Source organism: Henckelia pumila, chromosome 3 (assembly GCF_033568475.1).
Source record: "Henckelia pumila isolate YLH828 chromosome 3, ASM3356847v2, whole genome shotgun sequence".
In the NCBI taxonomy this organism is placed as follows: domain Eukaryota; kingdom Viridiplantae; phylum Streptophyta; class Magnoliopsida; order Lamiales; family Gesneriaceae; genus Henckelia; species Henckelia pumila.
This window is the reverse complement of record NC_133122.1, coordinates 132,017,768-132,042,726: the sequence shown is the minus strand read 5'-3', so window position 1 is coordinate 132,042,726 and position 24,959 is coordinate 132,017,768. Positions and strand designations below refer to the sequence as shown.

Genomic DNA, 24,959 nt, shown 5'->3' with positions numbered 1-24,959 from the left:
CTATTCAGGGAGAGTTTTGATTAAAGGGGGAGTTTAGTTGATCTATTTGTGAATTAAGTGTGTTTGGTCCAGAAAGGCAAAAAGGGAGAGATTGAAAGGAATATTTTATTCCTTAAAATCATCCTATTTTGAAAAGATTTTAGTTAAATATCTTTCGGCTTTCTTGGACATGAAGTTATTTATTTCCTTGAATAACTTGATTTGAGATTTTGATAAGCTCATTATAATATCTTATCTAATATATTGTTTTCATATTGTGTAGATTTGATATGAACAAATCTAGAGAATCCTTGTCTACAAGGAAGCATATTGAAGAAGGATTCTTTGCATATATATGAGATAGGTGTGACAGATAGAGAGAGAGAGAGAGAGAGAGAGAGAGACCGTGAGATTTCCCAAGAGCTTCTTACACGTACATTGACCGAATGATTGAAGATCTTTGGAAGCTTGCATCGGCAGTTGTTACTTGAAGCCTTGAAGAACACTTGAAGATCGGTGATCGAGAAGTGTGCTGCTCGTGTGATTTTGGCTTCAACATTTTTCTCCTTATATCATTTTATTTATTCTATTTTACATAGAATGTTTTAGGAGAACTTTTACTATTTATTTTCTCACTTGTTTTGAGAAATTGAATTTTACAATAATCACTAGTTTTAGAGTTTGTAAAACTCTTTGAAAGTTTTCTAATGAAGTTTTGCCCTGAGGCGCTGCAAGAGTATTTTATACTCTTGCTTAAATTATTTGAGTCTATTTATTTGGTTGCTTGTTTATTTTATTCACGTCTAATTTATTTTCCGCTGCAAATTACTCAAGGTGTTATTGTAGGTGCTGTCAACACCTTGTGACAATACCTCAAACTTTTTATGTGCAACCCTATTCCCTTACACATATTAACTCTAACAATTTCAATTCAAGAATAGAGTAATATAACGCATATATCAATTCGAAACATAGCAATCAATACTTCAAATCAATATATTTCTATAGCGCTCTTACATTAAGAATTGATTCATATTAAATCACTGCCATCAAGATTCGTATACGATCTTGACATGGATATCCATCTATCGTAGTCATATCTGACTCGAAAATAAGGTTCATCAAACCTTGGCATTAGAATCAATTCATTATCATATCATATCATATCATATAATATAATATCATATCATATCATATCATAATCAAAGATCCACTACCTGATATGGATCGATAATAACAACATTAAATTCTAAATCAATAACAAATAATAATCAAGTATGTGATTTGTTCAGGATAACTCAAGAATAATTATTCTCGAGTATCGAATCCCTGACTCTCGATGTCATCTTATACCTGTCATTTAGAATTCTGAAAGTGTTCCAAATCTGGACATATCACAAAATTCTGCTCAAGTTCATCATCTCAAGTTCATCATCTAATCTTCAAGGTAGAATAACTTTAACATTGAGCTATTCGATCTCGTTTCCCAAAAGCCAAAGTTTCGAGTCCGAATCGCGCTTCTTTACAAATCTGAAATATAGCATATCAAGCTATTTATATCAGCTAAGAACTTACATAAAAATATGCTCAACCACAACTCAAACTTCAAGGCAAAACTAGTTACAAACTTTGCTCAATTCTTGGCCGATTCGAAATTTAGATTCTCGAGCTCAAAACATTCAAATACAATCTGAAATGAAGTGTAAATGTGATGCATAAATCAGCAATCAACTCCTATCTACCTCAGTTCAAACACTATAAACTCAAACTTGATCAAAGTATTGAAACGATGGCATAACGGTATAAAATCGGTAACCGAAACAATATCGAACTCGAATATCAATCTCATATCAGCATATATCATATAAAAGCAGCAAGAATACATCCAAAATCTCAGTCTATCAGATGTGCAAGGGTTCGAATTAATGCTGGAAAACCATAACAATTGTAAACGGCATCCAATCTCCGAACCGATTTCGATATAACACTATATAGAAACTCAAGAAAAATTATTCCTAATCAATTTTGATTTCTCCAACTTCCAACTTTAAAAACATTCTGGAAGGAAGATAAAACTTACTCCAAATCTAAGCTCTCGTTGCAAGGATTCCGAAACTATGCTCGGTTCTGAAATCGGACGAACGGATCAAAAGATATCAAAGATTTAAGATTGAAAAATGGGATTGGAACCCTTCTCTTTCTCCTTACGGTTTCTTTGCTGAGTTTGGATAACAATTCTGATGAATTCCAAGATTCTTACATGTTTTTAAGGTCACTTGCAAGGAAATTTCACTTTAGTCCCTGGACTTTGGTATATTTGCAAATCAGTCCTCGGAAACTCAAAATAATTAAATTTCAATACTAAATAATTTAAGAATATTAGAATTTAAATTTAAACTCCATATATTTTCAAATTAAATAATTCGGATCAACATGAAATAATTTCGGACCTTATCGCATTTTAGTCCTTGAACTTCTTTATATTTGCAAATTGATCCCTACTCGGATTTCACCATCGAATTAAATCCTCTTTCATTCTCGGAACTCGGAATTTAATTTTTAAATTACATAAATATTCAATTCAAATATTTTCATATTTTAACTTAAGAATTCCGGAATTTAAATCTCAAAATCCGTAAATTCTCAAATTAAATATTTCCATCTCGGAAATTAAATCTCTAATTTTCATAAATTATTCAATTGATATTTTCCCAAATTTGGAATTTAAATCTCAATTTCATAATTAATAACTTAATCTTTTAGTGTCTTACACCTTTTATTCTTGGTTCAAGGATGTTTCAATTATGATCAAGCTGCACAACAAAGTCCCTTATCAAAAATATGCTTAACCTTCAATCAATTTTCAAGGCATAAAAGTCACAAACCTTGATCTTTTCTTTCCTGGCTCAAATCTGAAATCTCAAGATCGTCAAGCCCTCAACCAAATCCGGAAATGAAGGATAAATATACTACATATATCAGCAATCAACTCAACAATGTCCAGCTCAAACAATCTTGACTCAAACTTGATCGTTTTCGAACCGACGGCGTAACGGTAGCAAAACCAATAACCGAAACTCAACTATATCAATTATAACAACCAAATCTACTTCAAACACATCACATAAAGCAATAATATTATCATATATCAGCAAAATCAGAGGTCTAAGGTTTCGAAATTATTCTGGAAATTCATAGCAAATGCATACGTCTTTCTTTCTTCGATCCGGCTTGAATACAACAATCAATATAACCTAAAAAATATATAAACATACTCAAATTATGATTCCATCAACAATCTCAAAATAAAAACATGCTCGATCATAATAAAAATTACATCACGTCGAATCCTTCGATGCGGTGATCGCATATATATTCAATTCTAAATTCTACCCATCGGATTGGACGAATCGATCTTTGAAAGATTGGATTTTGCTTGAAATCTGAATTTCTCGACTTTGGGCTGAAGAATTCTGATGAAGAAGACATACATACACGTTTATATCTATAAGGATGGCAAGTGTCCTCTACTAAAATAAATAATTTGCACTTTAGCCCCTGAATTCTTCACTATTTACAAATCAGTCCTCAGTCAACCTTTTTAATTCAATTTCAATTCTAAATAATTTAATAATATTAGAATTTAAATCTAAACTCCAAAAATTCTCAAATTAAATATTCGCGGATTAAAATTAAATAATCTCGGGCCTTACATCTTTCGATTCTCTCATGGCCATAGTTTTGATATCTCATTCTTTGGGCAGTCCACGCATGACATTTAGAATAATTTGGATATAATTTTCCCAGTGCACTCAATTCAATGATGATGTTGCTTACTCTTTCATCAAATTCAGACATAGATTCTCCAATTTTCATCTTAATATTGTCAAACTTCTGAGTGGCAACTGATATTTTGTTCTCCTTGTTTTGCTCGTTTCCCTCACACAACTGGACCAGTTTCTCCAAAATATCTTTTTTTGTTTTGCACATCTTGATTTTACTAAATGTATTCTTATCAAGAGTTTTGTAAATAATATCCTTGGTGCCACGTTATCCATATAAATTTATTTTTATCATCGCTTGTCCATTCCGCTCTTGGTTTTTCAATCAGTTGTGGAGCACCACTACTGACCGCAACAAAAATGTTGACCTTAGTAATAGCGATAGGACCACATGTGATGACATATCACATATCATCATCCTTGCTACCAAGTGAGCCTGCATTTTTATCTTCCCGTCGTCGAAATCTTCCTTAGAGAACATTAGAATTTTGTTGTAAAAAACATCTTGATGTATGTGTGTTAAAAGCAAAAAGAAACCCGCTCTGATACCACTTGATAAGATCGGATAGTGTGTGTAGAGAGGGGGGGGGTGAATATACCTCTTGCAATTTTCGTCGTATTAACAAATTGGTTCAGTCGTAGTCACAACTGAACAAATAGTTTTCTTATTGATTGTCTATATTAAGTGATCAACAAAAGATATATGTGGAATAAGATCGACTTAACAAATAAAAAACGAGGTAATAAGGGTTGACTGAAAAGTAATAACATAGAAGTTGTTTCTGGATGTTCGGAGACAGAAACTCCAATGTCACCCCTTCTTCCACTTGTAAGTTTTAAACTAGAATACTTTGAGTAATACACCACCTTGTACAACCTCAATTTAGAAAGGACTTAACACTGAATTAAGCTAAAACTCCTACATTCAATACAAGCACGTTTTGCAATGGTCAAAATTACATACGTGTGCTTTGGAAATTTGTAGACTATGAAACTTTGAAAATTCGACTGAAATCTTGATCACATAATAGCTTTTTGATTGCAAAGTGTTCGAGTGATTCCCTCAACTGATCTCCATCCTTATTTAAAAGCATGTTTTGCAACGATCAAAATTACATACAAATTTATCCCATTGCTCACATTAATTTTCTGTTTCTTGAGCTGTAAGTCTTATAGACAATTTTTAAGGAATAGTACAACCCACGCACAAACTGTGAGACCCCGTTTTCTAATCATCTATTCAAGATTAATCCTATCGATAATCATAGAAAAGTCCAAGAGGTAAAGCAATAAAAAAAATTTTTTTTTTTAATTTTGAATAGTGCCCCGCTAGATCGGTAAGATCTTACCGATCTAGCGGGCAAGGAATTCGAATCTCACTGCCCGAAGAAAACCATCGCCGCTCGATCGGTAAGATTCAACCGATCGAGCGGGCAAGAATTTTCAAGAACAGAAGCTTAACAAAATGCTCTTCGCTCGACCGATAAGATCTTACCGATCGAGCGGTGACATTCCTGAAGTAAAACACAGCAAAAAAACTTGATCAATCTCATTCTAAACATGCATACCTCGATACAACATTCATTCAAACATCATACAAGCTTCAATCTAGCTTATACAATACAAAGCATAAAAAGTAAGGAACCAATCGAAGTTAGATGATAGGGTTCGTTCGACTAATCAAAAAAATACAAATCCAAAAGGTACGACCCTACGACACACGGTGTCTCACTTCTATCATCTCACCCCAAGCTAACCCAAACGACTCAGTCCAGCTCCTGATCCTCCTGTTGCCAAGTACAAATACAAACAAAGAGAACAGCCGGATAAACCGGTTAGAAATATAATTTCTAAGTAAAGGAGACAGGCATGCAATAACAGATAAACACCTCAGATTGAAATGCAATAATCAATAACAAATCAAAATGAGAATGAATGTGTGCATGACTTCAAAACTCGGGACTATCAAATCAGATAATCAAAATATCAATCGGTATTTGGTTGGGATCCCGGGGCCAAGTCTTCACAACAACTCACCGACACACCTATTCGGGGTGGATGTCGTTCAACTCAACCCCTAGACTTCAGAGCAACTATAAGAAGTATTCTGGCACTTGGAAAATCTCGAAATCCAAGACCACTTCAATATAGTTCCCTAAATTGTCTATTTCAAAAACGAATCGAATATTCGGCTCAATATGAATGCAAGTGCAAATAAAATAATCAATCAAGTTCACACAAGCAAATAACATGCAGTATGTGATTTTCGGGGCTCGAGAATCATTCGAACTCGAGTATTCAACCCTATTCGAATCAATGTCATCTTTTACCTTTACTCGAGGCTTCAATCAATCTTGTCAATCAAAAGAAGAATTCGATTCAATAGCTATTTGGATTCGAAACTCAAGGTTGATAAACAAATACTATACCGTCTTCAACTTCAATCGGTTTAAAAGCCTCAAAGCTTGGTTCCAACTCGAATCTCTTCAATCAAACTCTGAAAACATCGAATACGGATTCAATATCAAACTCATAACTCGAACTAACTCGAGAACCAAACCAAAACAACAAAACCGATAATCCAAAATCAATTTCGACGGCATAACGGCTATAAACGGTCCAACCAAAATATCCAACAACAAAAACCAACTCCAATCAACTCATATCAACCTCTCAATCAACAAAACAAACAAAAATCCAACAAAATCTCAAACCCCATTTTCGAAATAATGCCTCAAAATTCATATAAAATTCAAATTTCGTTCTTTTTCCAAACCGACTTCGAATACACGATCTATGCTAGCTTAAGCACAACATACTCCAAGATTATCAATTTCTGACGACCCAACAAAAATCAAAGTTCGAGGATCGTAGCAAAACTTACGTCAAAAAGAAGCCTCGCTGCGGTGATCGTGAAACTCAACTCGGAAAAGAAATCTAACGATCGGATCGTGCAAATCGGAGGAAGGAAAAGCTTGAAGAATCGATCTCCATGGCTTCCGGATTCAGTACATACGAATGGAGAGGGAAGGAGGAGAGTGAAGTGATGTGATGGAGTGATGGGGAAGGCAACTTGCATGAGAATATATATAAAATCCCATCTTTGCATTTAAGTCCCTCAATTCTTCAAAGTTTGCAAAGTGGCCCCCCTGCGAATATCAAAACGGCCCTCCAATACTGAAAAATCTGATTAACTAAATTAAATTCAATTATAATAAAATAGGGGCATTACAATTCTCCCCCTCTAAGATTAGATTTCGTCCTCGAAATCTGACAGATCACAGACTGAACAAGAAAGAATCATACTGATGATGAACTCATCTCAATCGAACAACTCTGGAAATCTCTGCCTCATATCGGATTTGGTCTCCCAAGTCGCTTATTCAACCCCATGATGACTCCACTGAATCTTCACCAACGGAATCGACTTGTTTCTGAGCTGCTTCTCATTTCTGTCAAAAATCTGAATCGGTCGTTCGAAGTAACTCAGAGTCTCATCAATTTCTGCCTCGTCTGGCTGAAGAACATGGGACGAATCCGGATGATATTTACGCAACATCGAGACGTGAAACACATCGTGAATGCCTGCAAGAGACGGAGAAAGATCAATCCTATAGGCAAGATCGCCTATCTTGTCCAAAATCTCATACGGACCAATGAACCTCGGCGACAACTTCCCTCTTTTCCCGAATCTGACAGTACCTCGGAACGGAGAAATCTTCAAAAACACACGATCTCCCTGATCAAAACACAGTGTTCTGCATCTGATGTTCGCATACTTGGTCTGTCGGTCCTGAGCTGTCTTCATTCTGACTCTAATCAACTTCACCTGTTCTGCCATATCACGAATCATATCTGGACCCAACTCAGGTGATTCTGAAATCTCATCCCAGAACAACGGAGATCTGCACTTCTTCCAGTACAAAGCTTCAAAAGGCGCCATTCCAATACTCGCTTGGAAGCTGTTATTGTACGAAAACTCCACTAGAGGCAAGGAATCCTGCCAACCTGATCCAAAGTCAAGAACTACTGCTCGAAGCATATACTCCAAAGTCTGGATCGTACGCTCGGACTGGCCATCTGCCTGAGGTTGATACGCTGTGCTCAAGTACAAACGAGTACCCAATGCCTCCTACAAACTATGCCAAAAGTTCAAAGTGAACCTCGGATCTCTGTCTGATACTATCGACTTCGGCATGCCGTGCAATCTCACAACCTCTCTGACATACAACTCGACCATCTGATCGTGACGGTATTTCATATGGTATGGGATGAAACAAGCAGATTTCATCAACCGGTCAATCACAACCCAAATCGCATCACAATCTCTGACAGAACGCGGTAGCTTGGTGACGAAGTCCATAGAGATATGATCCCACTTCCATTCTGGGACTGGCAAACTGTGCAATAAGCCACCTGGTTTCTTCCTCTCGGCCTTCACCTGTTGACAATTCAGACAACGGGACACAAATCTCGTGACATCTCCCTTCAATTGCTTCCACAAAAACTGAGTCTTCAAGTCGTTATAAATCTTTCTGCCTCCTGGATGAACACTGAACCGACTTCAATGCACCTCTCGAAGGATACGCTGTCTCAATTCAGAAACATCGGGCACAACAATACGGTTATTCATAAACAAAACATCATCCCTGACCTGAAACTCTGACTGGTGACCTGATCGGACCCTCTCTAACGAACTCTGAATGCTCGGATTTGATCTATGTGCCTCTCTGATCAACTGAAACAACTCTGGCTCGGCCTGAATTGCAAAAACTCTGATTGATCTCCTATCGGTCTCAAACTCCAAACCAGAAGTACAACAGTCTTCAATCAACTGAGAAACACCAAACGTAGCAAGAGATAAGGAACAAAGCTTCTGACTAAGAGCGTCTGCAGCTGCATTCGACTTTCTAGGATAATACTTGATCTTACAGTCAAAGTACTTAAGTAAATCCATCCATCTCCTCTGTCTCATGTTAAGCTCGAACTGGGAAAACAAGTATTTCAGGCTCTTGTGGTCAGAAAATATCTCAAACGACTCGCCATAAAGATAATGGCGCCAAGTCTTCAAAGCAAACACAATCGCAGCTAGCTCGAGATCATGGATTGGATAACAAGTCTCATGCGGCTTCAGCTGCCTCGAAGCATAAGCTATGACATTCTTCCTCTGCATAAGAACGCATCCAAAACCACGGTGAGAAGCATCACAGTAAATGGAATAACCTCCCGTACCTAATGGAATAGACAAGATCGGAGCGCTGGTCAATCTCTTCTTCAACTCAACAAAACTGGCCTCGCACTCCTCGGACCAAACAAACGGTGCATTCTTCTGGGTCAACTGGGTAATTGGCTTTGCAATGGAAGAGAAACCCTCGATAAAACGGCGATAATACCCCGCCAAACCCATGAAGCTCTGGATTTCTGGCACTGATGTCGGTCTCGGCCAATTCATAACTGCCTCGATCTTACTGGGGTCAACAGAAATTCCATCTTCTGATACAATGTGGCCTAGAAACATAACTCGGTCCAACCAGAACTCGCACTTCGATAGCTTAGCATACAACTATTCGGCTCGCAAAGTCTGCAATACAATCCTCAAATGCTCGGCATGGTCAGAACGGTTCTTCGAATAGATCAGAATGTCGTCAATGAAGATAATGATGAACTCATCCAAATACCGCTGAAAGATGCGATTCATCAGGTCCATAAAAATTGCTGGAGCATTTGTCAAACCTAACGGCATGACTACGAACTCAAAATGCACATATCTGGTTCTGAAAGCTATCTTCGGTACATCCTCGTCGCGAACTCTCAGCTGATGATACCCTGATCTCAGATCTATCTTCGAATACACTGAAGAACCCTGCAGTTGATCGAAAAGATCTTCGATCCTAGGTAGAGGATACTTGTTCTTGACCGTCGCTTGATTCAACTAGCGATAGTCGATGCAGAGTCGCATAGAACCGTCTTTCTTTCTCACAAAGAGCACTGGAGAACCCCAAGGCGATACGCTAGGTCGGATGTATCCCTTGGAAATCAAATCTTCTAACTGCTCTTTCAACTCCTTCAATTCTAATGGAGCCATTCTATAAGGTGCTTTCAAAATAGGCTGAGTGTCTGGTGCAAGATCAATGCTAAATTCAATATCTCGGACAGGCGGCAAACCAGGAATCTCTTCGGGGAAAACATCAGGAAACTCTCTAACCATTGGTATCTCAGTAAACTCAGGACTAGACCTCTGAACATCTACTGCATAAATCAAGAATTCTTCTGCTCCTCTCTGAAGCAAACGAGACATGGACAACGCAGAAATCAAAGGAATCCTGGATCGAGAACCCTTGCCAAAAAACTTCCAATCATCTGCCATATCAGGTCTGAAATGAACCACTTTCTGGAAGAAATCTACTGTCTCCCTATACTTGGTCAGAGCATCAATCCCGACAATACATTCAAATTCAGATAATCCAAGTACAATGCAGTCAATCTCAATCGAATTCCCCTTGGATTCTAACACACAGTTACGGACCATTCTCACCGAAATAATTCCTCCAACCAAAGGTGAAGTAATCGAAACAACATTAGATAATGGCTCAGCAAATAAATCATGCATCACGACAAATCTTTCAGAAATAAAACAGTGAAAAGCACCCGTATCAATCAAAACAAACGTAGGATAACCAAAGATCGAACAGTTACCTGCTATCACGTCATTCAGAGCTGCATTGGCCTGATCCTCTGTCAGGGCAAACACCCTCGCCTGCTTTCGAGGAGGTTGGTTCTGATTCTGGTTACCTCCCTGACGAGATTGCTGCTGGGGCTGAAAAGAATGGACTGTAGAAGCTGAACTCTCGGGTTGAGCTGGCGGTCGAGAAGAACTGCCGCTCTGAGCTCTATCGAATCCTCGCTGAGGACAGACTCTAGCAAAGTGACCCGGCTGCTGGCAGATATTGCAACTACCAAACACGCCTCAACACTGATCACTTGGGTGGCGTCCTCCACACTTGCTACACAATGCTCCTGAAGACCCTGAATTCTGGCCAGAACTGAACTGTCTAGAGCCACCGAAGCTCGATGAACTGCTCCCAGACTTTTTGAACTGTTTCCCCTTCGGTCGATACTGATCTCGCCTATTTCTGCCACTGTTGCCTCCCTCAACCCTCTGAGGCTGATTTGACAGCTGAGAAGGTTGGTACTGATACTGGGATTGCTGAGGTTGAAACTGAACAAGCTGATTCTGAAAAGATCTCTGCTGCTGCTGAGGAGCTACCTGATTTTCTCGCTGCATCAAAAGTCCCGCTTTGGCTCCCTTTGCCTGATCCATAGCATCTGCAAAGTTGTTGGGTCTCCCGGTATTGACCAAGGTAAAGATCTCAGGATTCAAGCCATTGATAAAGTAATCGGCCTTGGCTTCCTCGTGATCTGCAATGTGAGGTGCAAACCTCAAGAGACTGTCAAACTTACTCACGTACTCCTCGATACTCAGATTCCCTTGCTTCAGATTCGCAAATTCGGCACCCTTTTCCTTTCAATACGAGACCAAAAAGAACCGCTTGTAGAACTCGGTTTTGAACAAACTCCAAGTGATAACGGTGCCTCGATTCTCGTTGGCCCTCTTGGTCGTGGTCCACCAATTCTTGGCAACACCCTGAAGCTGGTGAATGACTAACCTGATCCTGCGGTCATCGGTATAGTCGAGAGAATCAAAGAGCTGATCAATATCCTCTAGCCAACTCTCACAGTTAATGGAGTTCTCTGTGCCAGTCAAGGTAGGCGGTCGGAAAGATTGAAATCTCTTCAATAGAGTCTCCATCGGGGTCGCAGTTTCATCAAAGGAGTCAAAGGTGGTGGATTCCTTCTCAAAGATCGACGAGGTGCCATCTGATATCAAAGGTTAGGACACAATATCTAAAATTCAAACTCAATCTCAACCTCAAAACCTCGGTGTCCAAACTCTGCTCTGAGTACCCATGAATCTCAATGATATCCAATGACAGATAATAGCACATTTACATATATATATCACGTAATTCATGTTTTATAAATAAAATCACAAATCATGTAATTCAATTAATTCAAGAATCAATAAAGCATGCTCGCACGTATTTAAATCAATCATTTAAATAAATCAATCACATGCGAGAATTCATTTCATGCGGACTCGATCTACCCCGCTCACTCTAGTTCGAATCCAATAATTTTATCGCTTTGATACCACTTAATGTGAGACCCCATTTTATAATCATCTAATCAAGATTAATCCTATCGATAATCATAGAAAAGTCCAAGAGGTAAAGCAATAAAAAAAATATTTTTTTTTGAATTTTGAATAGTGCCCCGCTAGATCGGTAAGATCTTACCGATCTAGCGGGCAAGGAATTCGAATCTCACTGCCCGAAGAAAACAATTGCCGCTCGATCGGTAAGATTGAACCGATCGAGCGGGCAAGAATTTTCAAGAACAGAAGCCTAACAAAATGCTCTCCGCTCGATCGGTAAGATCTTACCGATCGAGCGGTGACATTCCTAAAGTAAAACACAGCAGAAAAACTTGATCAATCTCATTCTAAACATGCATACCTCGATACAACATTCATTCAAACATCATACAAGCTTCAATCTAGCTTATACAATACAAAGCATAAAAAGTACGGAACCAATCGAAGTTCGATGATAGGGTTCGTTCGACTAATCAAAAAAATACAAATTCAAAAGGTACGACCCTACGACACACGGTGTCTCACTTCTATCATCTCACCCCGATCTAACCCAAACGACTCGGTCCAGCTCCTGATCCTCCTGTTAAGTACACATACAAACAAAGACAACAGCCGGATAAACCGGTTAGAAATATAATTTCTAAGTAAAGGAGACAGGCATGCAATAACAGATAAACACCTCAGATTTAAATGCAATAATCAATAACAAATCAAAATGAGAATGAATGTGTGCATGACTTCAAAACTCGGGACTATCAAATCAGATAATCGAAATATCAATCGGTATTCGGTTGGGATCCCGGGGCCAAGTCTTCACAACAACTCACCGACACACCCATTCGGGATGGATGTCGTTCAACTCAACCCCTAGACTTCAGAGCAACTATAAGAAGTATTCTAGCACTTGAAAAATCTCAAAATCCAAGACCACTTCAATATAGCTCCCTAAATCGTCTATTTCAAAAACGAATCGAATATTCGGCTCAATATGAATGCAAGTGCAAATAAAACAATCAATCAAGTTCACACAAGCAAATAACATGCAGTATGTGATTTTTGGGGCTCGAGAATCATTCGAACTCGAGTATTCAACCCCATTCGAATCAATGTAATCTTTTACCTTTACTCGAGGCTTCAATATATCCTGTCAATGAAAAGAAGAATTCCATTCAATAGCTATTCGGATTCGAAACTCAAGGTCGATAAACAAATACTATACCGTCTTCAACTTCAATCGGTTTAAAAGCCTCAAAGCTTGGTTCCAACTCGAATCTCTTCAATCAAACTCTGAAAACATCGAATATGGATTCAATATCAAACTCATAACTCGAACTAACTCGAGAACCAAACCGAAACAACAAAACCGATAATCCAAACTAAATTTCGACGGCATAACGGCTATAAACGGTCCAACCAAAATATCCAACAACAAAAACCAACTCCAATCAACTCATATCAACATCTCAATCAACAAAACAAACAAAAATCCAACAAAATCTCAAACCCCATTTTTGAAATAATGCCTCAAAAATCATATAAAATCCAAACTTCGCTTTTTTTCCAAACCGACTTCGAATACACGATCTAAGCTAGCTCAAGCAAAACATACTCCAAGATTAACAATTTCTGACGACCCAACAATAATCAAAGTTCAAGGATCGTAGCAAAACTTACGTCAAAAAGAATCCCTCGCTGCAGTGATCGTGAAACTCAACTCGGAAAAGAAATCTAACGGTCGGATCGTGCGAATCGGAGAAAGGAAAAGCTTGAAGAATCGATCTCCATGGCTTCCGGATTCAGTACGTACGAATGGAGAGGGAAGGAGGAGAGTGAAGTGATGTGATGGAGTGATGGGGAAGGCAACTTGCATGAGAATATATATATAATCCCATCTTTGCATTTAAGTCCCTCAATTCTTCAAAGTTTGCAAAGTGGCCCCCCTGCGAATATCAAAACGGCCCTCTAATACTGAAAACTCTGATTAACTAAATTAAATTCAATTATAATAAAATCGGGCATTACACCAACGTTGTTGCAGAGTCTGTTATGCTTTTTTGTCTCTTTGCCAAAATGGTTGAAATTCAAATTAAACTTGACTCTGATAAACTAGAGAATGTTGGATTGGCTGCAACTGATTTTTTTATTATTCTTTGATAACTGGAAATTTTCTAATCTTTAGTTGAGTACCCTTGACTGACTTGAAATAATCATCCAGATGTGGTTCAGTCAAGGTATCATGTTCAGTCGTCGATTTTAGCCTTCAAAAATATTCTGCCTTGTTTAGTTGGAAGTCTTTAGATCAGTTGTATAAAATATACAATGAGCTCAGGATAGAACTGATCTATCTAGTTGAGTAACCTCAATAAGTTGTATGTCTGCGTCCAGTTAAGTTACTCTTATCAGTCGTATATTTTGCCTTCATTTGTTAAACACCAAAATTTAAATTTATTTTCCAACAGAAATCTTCTATGGTAAAATTGTGTAATTGGTAAAACTTGTATAAATTTGGTATGAATAATTTAGGGAAAATTTCTTTTTTTTCCTTTATGTTTGTCACTTTGCGATTTCGATCCTCTATATTTTTAGATTTTAGTTTTAGTACGTTATATTTATTTTTTTAGAAATTTTAATATTTTTTACTATGTGGCGCTGATGTGGAACCAATGTAGTGCTGATGTGGAGCTGACGTGTATAGTGCCAGGTCAGCATATTCGAATAAAAATGACTGAAATTGCCAAAAATCAAAACATACAGGACTAAAACTGAAATATGAAAACATAGAGGACCGAAATCGCAAAATGACAAACATACAGGACTAAAATTACAATTTTTCCAATAATTATTGACATACTCGTACCTTGTCAATTGATTTCCGCCACGAAACTAAGTAATGTTAACCCCACAAAGCTTTTCAATCCACAAAAAGAGCCATGCTCTGTCTCCAGATGTGAAAACGACCCATTATCCTTTACGCTATGTCTTCCTCCTCTTGCTCCGAATACGGGTACAGGAAACCAAACAGCTCATCCACCCCCAAAGAGCATGTTGTCCTCAAACTAGTCACCCGAAGTTTGATTCAAGCTTAAACAAGATTTTGAGATGATCGATAAGTACAGGGACCGGAAAATCAACAAGGAGGAGCTCGAGTCCTTGCTTAGCCGTCTTCGTGCAAAGCCTCCCAGGCCGGAGGAACTCAAATTGATGTGAGCGAGGTGGATAGAAATATTTTAACGACTAGGGGTAAATTGGGTATATAAAATATTTCTCAAGTTTTAATCCTTCTGACAAAAAATCAACCAAAGAAAATCATTTTATCTCACCTCTTAAAAATCCTTGTATAAAAATTTCTTATCCATCATATTATCTTTCTATTAATAATCTCATCACATGTATCAATCGACCTTTTTAAATCTTGAATTACTCATTCGTAATTACTCATATCTAATCAAATACATCACCCACATTAGAATGTATAATTTTTCTTCATAAATAAAAGTGATGTATTTGAGTTAATATAAAAATAGTAAAATAAAAGAAGAAAATTTTCCTATTATAGATTTAATATTGTAAAAAAAAAAAAAAAAAAAAGGTTGCTTAGGCGCCCTAAACAACGCGTGTTCAATAACTATTACAAAAGGCTAAGTGATAAGATGCCTATTAAAATTTCACAAAGAATAAATGTGTCTTTTCATAATTTCACTAGAGAGTTTGATGCAATAAACTCTAAAATTATATATGATGATTATTTAAATAATTTTTAAATTATTATTCGCTTTTACCCTTTAAATTAGGAGATGAAATTTAAAAATAGTGGGGTAGATGAAGGAGAAAAGCCACACCGCCACAAATCTGCAATGTATCTGTCATTATCATTTGTCTTATAGATTTGGTTTTTTCTTTATTTTTTACCTTGTTAGTTATGTGCTAAAGTTTAATATATAAAATAAAATAATTTAGTGAAATTGAATACGAAGCTACGACGTTGACTTGCAAGCTATGACGCGTTGCGAAATAATAATAATTAGCCGTCGTGGGATATGCGTTGCGTGTGTAAAACATGTAAATGATGAAAATTAGACATTTAAAAGTATATGTGTCTATAATTATGTATGTGTGTGATAAAATATAATTAAGTGAATAAATTCAGAAAAATATAGTGTAAAAAAAATCATGTGGACACAATAAAAATAAGAAAGTTTGGATTCTTAAAAAAAAAATTTTTTTTGGAGAAACATGGAGTATGTTCGAGGGCCTAAGTAGTGGAGACGAAGTTTGGAGAGAGATGTAGGCTGTTGGAAGGCATAAGAAGTGGGAAGGAAGTTTAGAGAAAAATAGTGTATGTAGGGGTATAAAAAAAATAAATATGTGAAAATTTACCATAACACCATAAACGATTTTTATAAAGTGTTTAAACTTAATAAGATATTAAAAGATAATAATATCAGGCTGCTGACTTCGCAATAATTCTTCTTCTACAATCCTTTATTTTTTCAAAATTTTTTGAGGATTTTAAATCAATTTTTTTTAGGAAAAATCGTCGATAAATTCCTAATAGCAAATTTTAGTATCTTTGTCAGTAAAAATTTTCTTCTCACTCCGTGACACAACCAAATTATACGTTTCAACTCCCTCATGCCCCTAAATTATATTTTTTTTTCATGTTATCGACTCATTCACGGTCTTAGATTGATCTTAGTCCATGAATTTCTATTTTTTTTTCAATTTTAGTCTTTTGTATGGAAATTCTGACGTTACATTGGAAAGTTTAACACGACAACGAACATGGCCAACATGTTCAATGTCACATAAGCACCGTAACGAAAAAAGATTAAGATAAAGAATATTACAAGAACTATGCATCGAATTTTAAAAATAAAAAACATATTATTAACATGTTTTTTTTTAAAAAATTCAACGCATAATTACTTATAATTAGGGGTGTAATCGAGTCGAGCCGAGTCGAGTAGCACACTACTCGAGCTCGACTCATATTTAACTACTCGAGTTCGAGCTCGATCAAGTAGTAAATTTTGTGCTCGAGCTCGAGCTCGTATATAATTCGAGTACTCGAGCTCGAGCTCGAAATTTATATATATATATATATATATATATATATATATATATGAATAAAAGATATATTAATAAATAAATATAATTTAATATTATATTTATATTATATTATATATATTTATGTGTTATCGATTAGCTCGCGAGCTACTCGGACACATATATTTAAAGCTCGAGCTCGATGGATGTTCGAGCTACTCGAGCTCGAGCTCGGTCAAATCGAGCTCAAGTCGAGCTTTGACCGAGCTACTCACGAGTTACTCGCGAGTAACTCGGCTCGTTTGCACCCCAACTTATAATTATATATTTCGAAAAGTAGCATGCCAATTATGTGTTGAGCCAATAAAAAGGTAGACTCGGAGCCGAACTGCTTTGGATAATGTTCTGTTCCGATCCCGTTAGCTTTTGGTATGAAATTTGAATAATGTTTTGGAGAGCTTTCATTCTAGGAAGCATTTCTAACTTTTTTCATTCATAAAATTTTAAATTTTTTGAAGACAATCCGGGAAGAATTTCTTTCCCAAACACCAGCTTGGTTACAAAACCAACTAATACGTTAGTTAAAACTTTGCCTCACGAAAACTACATTAAAACAGAAATATTTAGGACAACCAGAATAGTAGAATACACAACTGGCTTCTACATTTACTTTGTACACCTTCATCAAATCATGGATAAAAAAAAACAAGAAAAAACAATACTTACAAAAAATAATTAAGATAACCAAAACGAAATTTCAATGTTTTATTTCATTTTTTTTTTTTTAAAAAACATAAATATTTAGCAGCAGCAGCACCAACATCTTGAGTTGTCATCATAAGGCTCCTCAATCCCACCGAACTGTGGATCTTCTCGTTCTTCTTCCAGCTCCGATTCCTTGTACCGATAGAACAACGCGACCACTATATACACCCCAAGATTTATAGCCATCAACCAAGCCAACGTCCAGTAATACTTATCAATCCTACTCGCATTCAGATTCTTTTGGAACCAGTTCGTTTTCCCGCCCCTTTCGCTCACTTTTCCCACCACAAAAACTGAAAGAACACTGCCAAGAATCCCCACACCAAACACGGCGCTAATGAATAGGGGCAAGTATCTTCTTGTCGAAACAGGGGACTGGTCGATGAAGAAGGTAATTGCACTGCAGTTGAAGATCCCATCAAAGAGTCCAAGAAGAACAAACTGAGGGAGCAACCAGAACATGGTCATTGGGATTCTTTCGTCTGGCTTGTCGACTAGTCCATGCTTTTGAACCACATCGAGCCTACGTTTCTCCACTTTTGCCGCGGTTATGCAGCAGAGTATTGCCAGTATCATCGATATGGCAATCCCGATGAAAGGAGCAAACTTTCCTAGCCCTGATTTGGCCAAGTAGTTTGCGAATTTGAGGTAGAGTTTGGCTAGCTGATTCTGTGCTTGTTCGAAAAACCACAAGAGAACCACAATGGGAACCTTGAGACTTCCCACTTTCGGATTGAGGTGCTCCAATTGCTCGATGAAGAAGGTGAATCCAAGGGCGGAGACGACGCCACATAAGATGAAAGTCATCCAGACAGGGATCATACGTATGATGACTTTCGTCTCTTCGACTTCTGTCACGGAGCAAAGTCTCCATATGTTGTTTTCTTGTTCCTCTCGAGGTTGTGTTGGTATTACAATGGCTGCCTTATCCAAGCACCTGCATTTATGTCAAGAATCAATCAAGATGAACAACAGTTGCTTGTTTGAACATATAACAACTTATGTATGTATGTATGGTAAAAAGAGATCATCAACCTTAAACTTCTTGTATGAGGAGCCATGTAAAATCTTGGATCATTAATCTCGTACAGCTCCCTGGGATCTCTCGGGGATCGATGGAACAGTTTCAAAGTCGCAGCAACAAACACTCTAAAGAACATTGTTATGGGGCTTCCCTGCGGCCTATAGTATTTATAAGAACACGAACCACTAAAAAACAGGATAGTGGCGGCCAGAGTACATATGGCCGGAATCCCAAATCGAAGCGACCATGGTTTGATGTAAGGGAATCCCAGAACTGCAACAAAGGTGACGATTATAACCGCTAAAACACTGAAGAAGAACCTCCAGAATGTGCTCTCATCCAAATTGTCTTGTTCTTCCGCGATTTGTTCGGCTAAAAACGTATTAAAAGAAGTAAAATGACCAGCCATTCCGAAAGCAATCAAAGGCATAGCCGTGTAGAACAGCACTTCTTGGCCATGTCCGATGCACTCAGGCTTGTAGTCTTTGCAGTTCCCCATTGAATTCGCCAGCACCGGTGGCGTCGACATCGTCAAAAGTCCCAATCCCTGGATTCAAGAATCATTCACAATTCCTTTCAAATGAAGCCACAAAAATAGGTAAAAGATTTGATGCAAAATATATGATACTCACCACGCTGTAAGCTACGCTGGAAGTCAAAAGCATCCAGTAATTTCCCAATATGGTGTCAACTATGAATGTCAAAAACAATGGCGACACCGTAACAAAACCCCAGAATACATTCACAATTGCCGCGGCTTTGGTGAAGCTAATATCCCAAACATTGGTTAAGTAAGCCATCATTATATACATGGCGTATATGGCTAATATATCCACCCATAACAGAACTGCCAATCATGGAAGCAACCAATGTCAAATGATCAAGAATGAAGTATAAATATAAAAGAAAGATTAAAGTGCAAAAAAATGGGTCTGATTATTACCTACTACTCTCCCAACTGTAGCCATTGGAGATCGATGGCCTCCAAGTTTATGTATGAACTTGTGTCTGCTGAATGAAATGATAGAGGTTAATATAGAAGAGTTTCGGGATTTGGTGAAGCTTTGCCAATTCAGTTTGGGATTTTATAAGCCAAAACAATGGCGTATACAAGTACTTAATGGTGCGCGTAAATCAGAGACTACCTAGAGCACGTTGAATTTCATGAATTAAGCCTGTTTTAAAATTGTTTGGAGTCAACTCCGATAGGAGTCACAATCAAAGCCAAAATCAGCCATCCATTTGGTTTTATTCTTTTTTGACTTGGAAAGAAAACAAATTAACATTCTTATATATTTCAGTTGTTTTCAATTATAGGTTCGCAATTATGAAAAGTAACTTCTGTGTAATTATCCGTACAAGTGGGTTTTTATCGACATTTAAAAAAAAACATTTATAAAAGTGTGTATTAATCATATCATATGATACGAGTTACATGAATGTGTATCTCGATTGGTGGAGTCCAAGTATTATAAGCCAAAGATAGATGATCGTCACAGTTTAGGCACAATAAAAAAATTAAATAATTACTTTTTAATGTAAATATGACTAGAGTTTAGTCTCAAAACAGACCGAACCATTTAAAATTATGATCCAGACTAGCTAAGGCTATTATCTCTTCATTCATTAGAGACCTCATTGAATAGCAATTAGCACACCCTAATATTTACACGTCTCTTTTAGGGTCAACTCTTAGGCAAGTGTTCGGGAAAATTAACATTCTTGGTGACAAGCGTGGGGAATTATTGGAGAGGGGAAAAAAGGGGGATACATTTAAATGATAATTGCACTTTTTATTTGGTAAAAAAATATTTTTTAGTCCACTAATTTCTCCAATTTTTCGGGTTATGTTTTATTAAGTTTTCAAAGTTTATTTTTGGTACTTTAATTTTAAATTTTTGATTATTTTGGCTCAATTATTAACGTGACTGGCGTTTGACAAGTCAACTATTTTTCACGTCATTTCAACATTTTCTGGTACCACATCATCATTTTTTAGTGTTACACAAACAGGCAACAACTGGATCAAAATAATGTTAAATTTCAAGTTAACATACCAAACCAAACTTAGTGAACGTAAAAAAACTGAACAAATTATTGGATAAAAAAAACTATTTTCTTGTTTTATTTTGAAAAGAGAAAGTGTTATTTCGAATAAACGTCTAACACAAAAATTCATATGACACTATTTCATGTTTCATTTTATAAGATAAATATCATATTTATCTCACCCATGAAAAAAGTATAATTATTCAAACCTTTTAATATAGATAGATGGATACATACTAAGTTTAAATTAGATACTTGTGAAATCACACGGGAAGCTACGTACGACGTTGACTTGCAAGTCTTTACGCGTTGGGATAAAATATAGGCTGCTGAGTTGACAAGAGATACGCAACTGATCATTCTGTGTGGTATATATATATATATATATCACGGATTAAGTTTTTGCTGAAAAATTGTTTTTTTGGTCATTGAAGTTTGTCACTTTGCGATTTTGATTCTCTATGTTTTTATGTTTCAGTTTTATTTTGCTATCTTTATTTTTTTTTTTCAATTTTAGTCTTTTTTTTCGACGTGACGCTGATATGATACCATTGCAGTGCTGATGTGGAGCTGACGTGTATAGTGTCACGTAACCATTTTCGAAGAAAAAAGACTGAAATTGCCAAAAATCAGAACATGCAGGAATAAAATTGAAATATGAAAACATAGAGGACTGAAATCGCAAAATGACAAACATACAGAACTAAAATTGAAGTTTTCCAATTTTTTTAGAAATAATATCACTGAGTCATTTTTAAGCATGATTCAAAATTTTAAAACTCGGACCCCTCATATAATAAAACGTGGTCAATTTTTTTTCTTACTTAATGCGATTTTTCAGAACAAAACATGTAGAATATATATAAAGTAAAATATCAAAATACATGTAATACAACAAAAATATTAAAAATAATAACCTAAGTATTAGGTATCTTGCCATGCGTTTTGACAGAAAAACATTCCAAATAATCGCAATAATATTAATTACTATTATAACCTATAACTATTACTCTTTGATCTTTCACCATTATATAACCATCTTTTAAAAAAAAATTGGAAAAAATATATTATATAGCATTTAGAATATATTTTAATAACGAACCGAGTTCATAAATTTATTTTTTATGGGAATAACATTTGTTAAAAGTAACTTTTAATTGGCTTGTTTTGATTATTTTGGTATATGAAATTATATGTTTTAGTCTTTTTAGACTATGATATTTGATCTTTTATTTTCATATATTTAGATTTGATAAGGTTTATAATTTTGACTATATTATATCTCATAACTTAAAGAAGAGTTGATGAGACTAATGAATAAATATTGAGAACATGTCTAGGTTAGTTGGACAATCTCTTAAAGTACTCCATATATGATAATGATATGTTGATAATTGATAAAATTGTTTATATTTCGTATTTGTGATATCTCAGAGGCTCGAACGCCTATATTATTATGAAAAATACCGCAGTAGAGTGCGGGGCATATTATGAAGAAAAAAAACACGTTGTGTTCTACTAAGTGTCCCGACATCTAGTGAGACAAGCTGAGAAAAATATCACAAAAATACATTTTGTGTTGAGGGTTCAGGTTTGATCGTGATACAGGCTTACAATTGAAGACTGTGAATCATTCCTTGGGAGAGAAAGGTGACGTTCTCGGTAGAAAACAATCCGCCGCATCGAAGGTAGTTCGAAGAGAACGAAATCAAAGACGAGTGGATCAATGATCAGACCTCCACTCCTGGATGGTACTAATTACTCATATTGGAAATCCAAGATGAGAGCATTTGTTAAATATGTCGATGAAAAGTCTTGGAGATCGATTGTGACTAGATGGAAGCCTCCGATGGACAAATATAGTGAAGGAAAAGAAATCACACCGAAGAAAGAAGACAAATGAACCATTGAGGAAGAAAGACTAGGAATTGCAAACACAAAAGCTATTAATGCTATTTTTATTGCGTTAGATTTAAATTAGTTTAAACTAATATCCACTTGTGAATGTGCCAGGATGCTTGAAATATCTTGGAGACAGCTTATGAAGGAACTGCTGCTATTAAAGTCTCAAAGCTGCAAATTCTCGCCACCAAATTTGAAGATCTAAAGATGGAGGAGGATGAAACAATCAATTAGTTCAATACAAAGCTGTGTGATATTGCAAACGAAGCCTTTGCCTTGGGAGAAAAGTACTCGGATGCAAAACTTGTTTAGAAGACTCTACGATCACTTCCAAAAAGATTTGATATAAAAGATGTAGCTACTTAGGGAGCCAAAGATATAGATAACATGCGACTTGATGAACTTATGAGATCACTTCTCACCTTTGAGATGAAATTCAAGCAGAAGAGAAAAGACAAAAGAATAGCCTTAAAATCAGAAACGCAAAATTTTCAGGGAAGTGATGTGCCAGAAAAATGACAATGACCAATTTAAATCTCCTACTTTTCTTACCAAAGTTTTGAAAAGAATGAAAGACAAGGCTAGAACTTTGAATTATTCTATTGCTAACAAATCTCACAATTTTTGAAATTTCAGGAAAAATAAAGAAGAGACTGGTAGTGCTGAAGAGAAGAGCAAATTCAAAGGAATACAGTGCAAGGCTTGCGGAGGTTTTGGACATATTCATCAGAATGTGCAAACACTAGTAAAGGGAAGAATAAAGCGATGAACTCCACTTGGAGTGATGATGAATCAGAGGAAAGTCAATAAGAGACTGAGGGACACGTGAACAATCATGTTTTCTTGACTGCTCACACAAATATTCTAGGAAAATAATTGTTGGAAACACATTGTTTGGGACATGTCTTACGGGATGTTGCGACATGCAGTAAAACAAAGGTAGAAATTTTCGACTCTGAAACTGAAGCTGACTCGAATAATGATGAAGACAGTGACAAAGAACTAGGAGAAAATGAAGTCTTGGATGCATATTAAAAATAAACAGTACGTGGAAGATTGTGTTTAAAAAGAACTCGAAGTTGATCGAAAAAACAGAGTTAATTAAATGTGAGAAAGAATGGAAGAAGCGTGCACATGAAATTGAATTGAGTGCTGCAGAGAGTGAAAGAAAAATAACAGATGCCTTACATGAACTCAATCTCTTGCGTGAACATATTAAAATGTTTTAGGGACCACTAACCTTGTTCATGTTTTATCTTTGCATAGGAACTGTGGTGATCGAACTGGATTAGATTACCAAGACAACAACTCAAATTCAGAGACAAGATTTGTGCAAGATTCAAAGATGAACCAACATCAAGGGCGTAGAAGTAAGTCATTTAACTTAATTCCCCTATGTCGCTATTGTGAAACACCTGGTCACATAAGAATAAGATGTTTTGAGTATATTATAGATTTGAACAGAGGAAAAATAATGTCATTCATTCATAGAATTTGTAGATCGTATCTTAGAACTAAAATTTATAAAACTCAAAACTTGGTTAAGAAAATTTGGGTTAAAAATATGATTTGACTTATTTTATTGTTTGCTCATCCTTAAAAGCATGTCCTGGTGAAAAGTTTTTGACTGAGAAAATATTGTTGTAGGGCATGTTGCGACAGTAAGGCGATTTACTGACATAGGGGACCTCGGGTGCTAATCTTCTATGATGGAATAAAATAATCATTACGAATTAATCAGCCAAAATAATCAAAATAATTTTTTTTTCTTTATGAACAGTGCCGCGCTCGAGCGCAAGCCACTCCCGAAAAATTACAAACGCTCGCTCGAGCGGAAAAAAGCTGCGCCCGAATGAGAAACCTATTGGAGTACTATTCATCTATGTATTAAAATCCCGGAACAAGTCACGCAACATATTTAAAATTCTTACAAAGATCCTAGGGTCCTAAATACATGAAATAACATTAATATGCAAGGTACTCGACAAAAGTAAATGTTCGACATTACAATGTTTGACATCTTTCAAAACAAGTACAAAGCAACTCGACTTCTAAACCTGTAGCGACCCAACTCGAATCCACTACCTAATCAGAGTTTAGAACATAAATAAGCAGGCAATTAACATAAATAAATAAGTCGCTGCAAAAGACTTAAATAAATGCAGACCGGCAGAATACAACCGGTTAAAAAAATTCG

General features: G+C 36.4%; 1 protein-coding gene across 1 annotated transcript; it reads right to left on the bottom strand.

Annotated features, from left to right (window-relative positions):
- Positions 1-17,663: 17,663 nt before the first annotated feature.
- LOC140890771 (protein NRT1/ PTR FAMILY 5.5-like) lies at positions 17,664-19,906 on the bottom strand. Its single transcript, XM_073298802.1, has 4 exons — positions 19,755-19,906; positions 19,444-19,658; positions 18,823-19,358; positions 17,664-18,724 (listed from the first exon to the last, which is right to left on the bottom strand). Exons 1-4 carry the CDS (start codon positions 19,777-19,779, stop codon positions 17,824-17,826), a joined length of 1,677 nt encoding a protein of 558 aa, XP_073154903.1. The 5' UTR covers positions 19,780-19,906; the 3' UTR covers positions 17,664-17,823.
- Positions 19,907-24,959: the final 5,053 nt, after the last annotated feature.

Coding starts and splice junctions, on each gene's coding strand:
- LOC140890771 (XM_073298802.1), bottom strand. CDS start 19,779: ATGGCTACAGTTGGGAGAGTAGTAG. Junction 19,659..19,754: donor TACAGTTGGGAGAGTAGTAG/GTAATAATCAGA, acceptor CATGATTGGCAG/TTCTGTTATGGGTGGATATA. Junction 19,359..19,443: donor CCAGCGTAGCTTACAGCGTG/GTGAGTATCATA, acceptor TCTTGAATCCAG/GGATTGGGACTTTTGACGAT.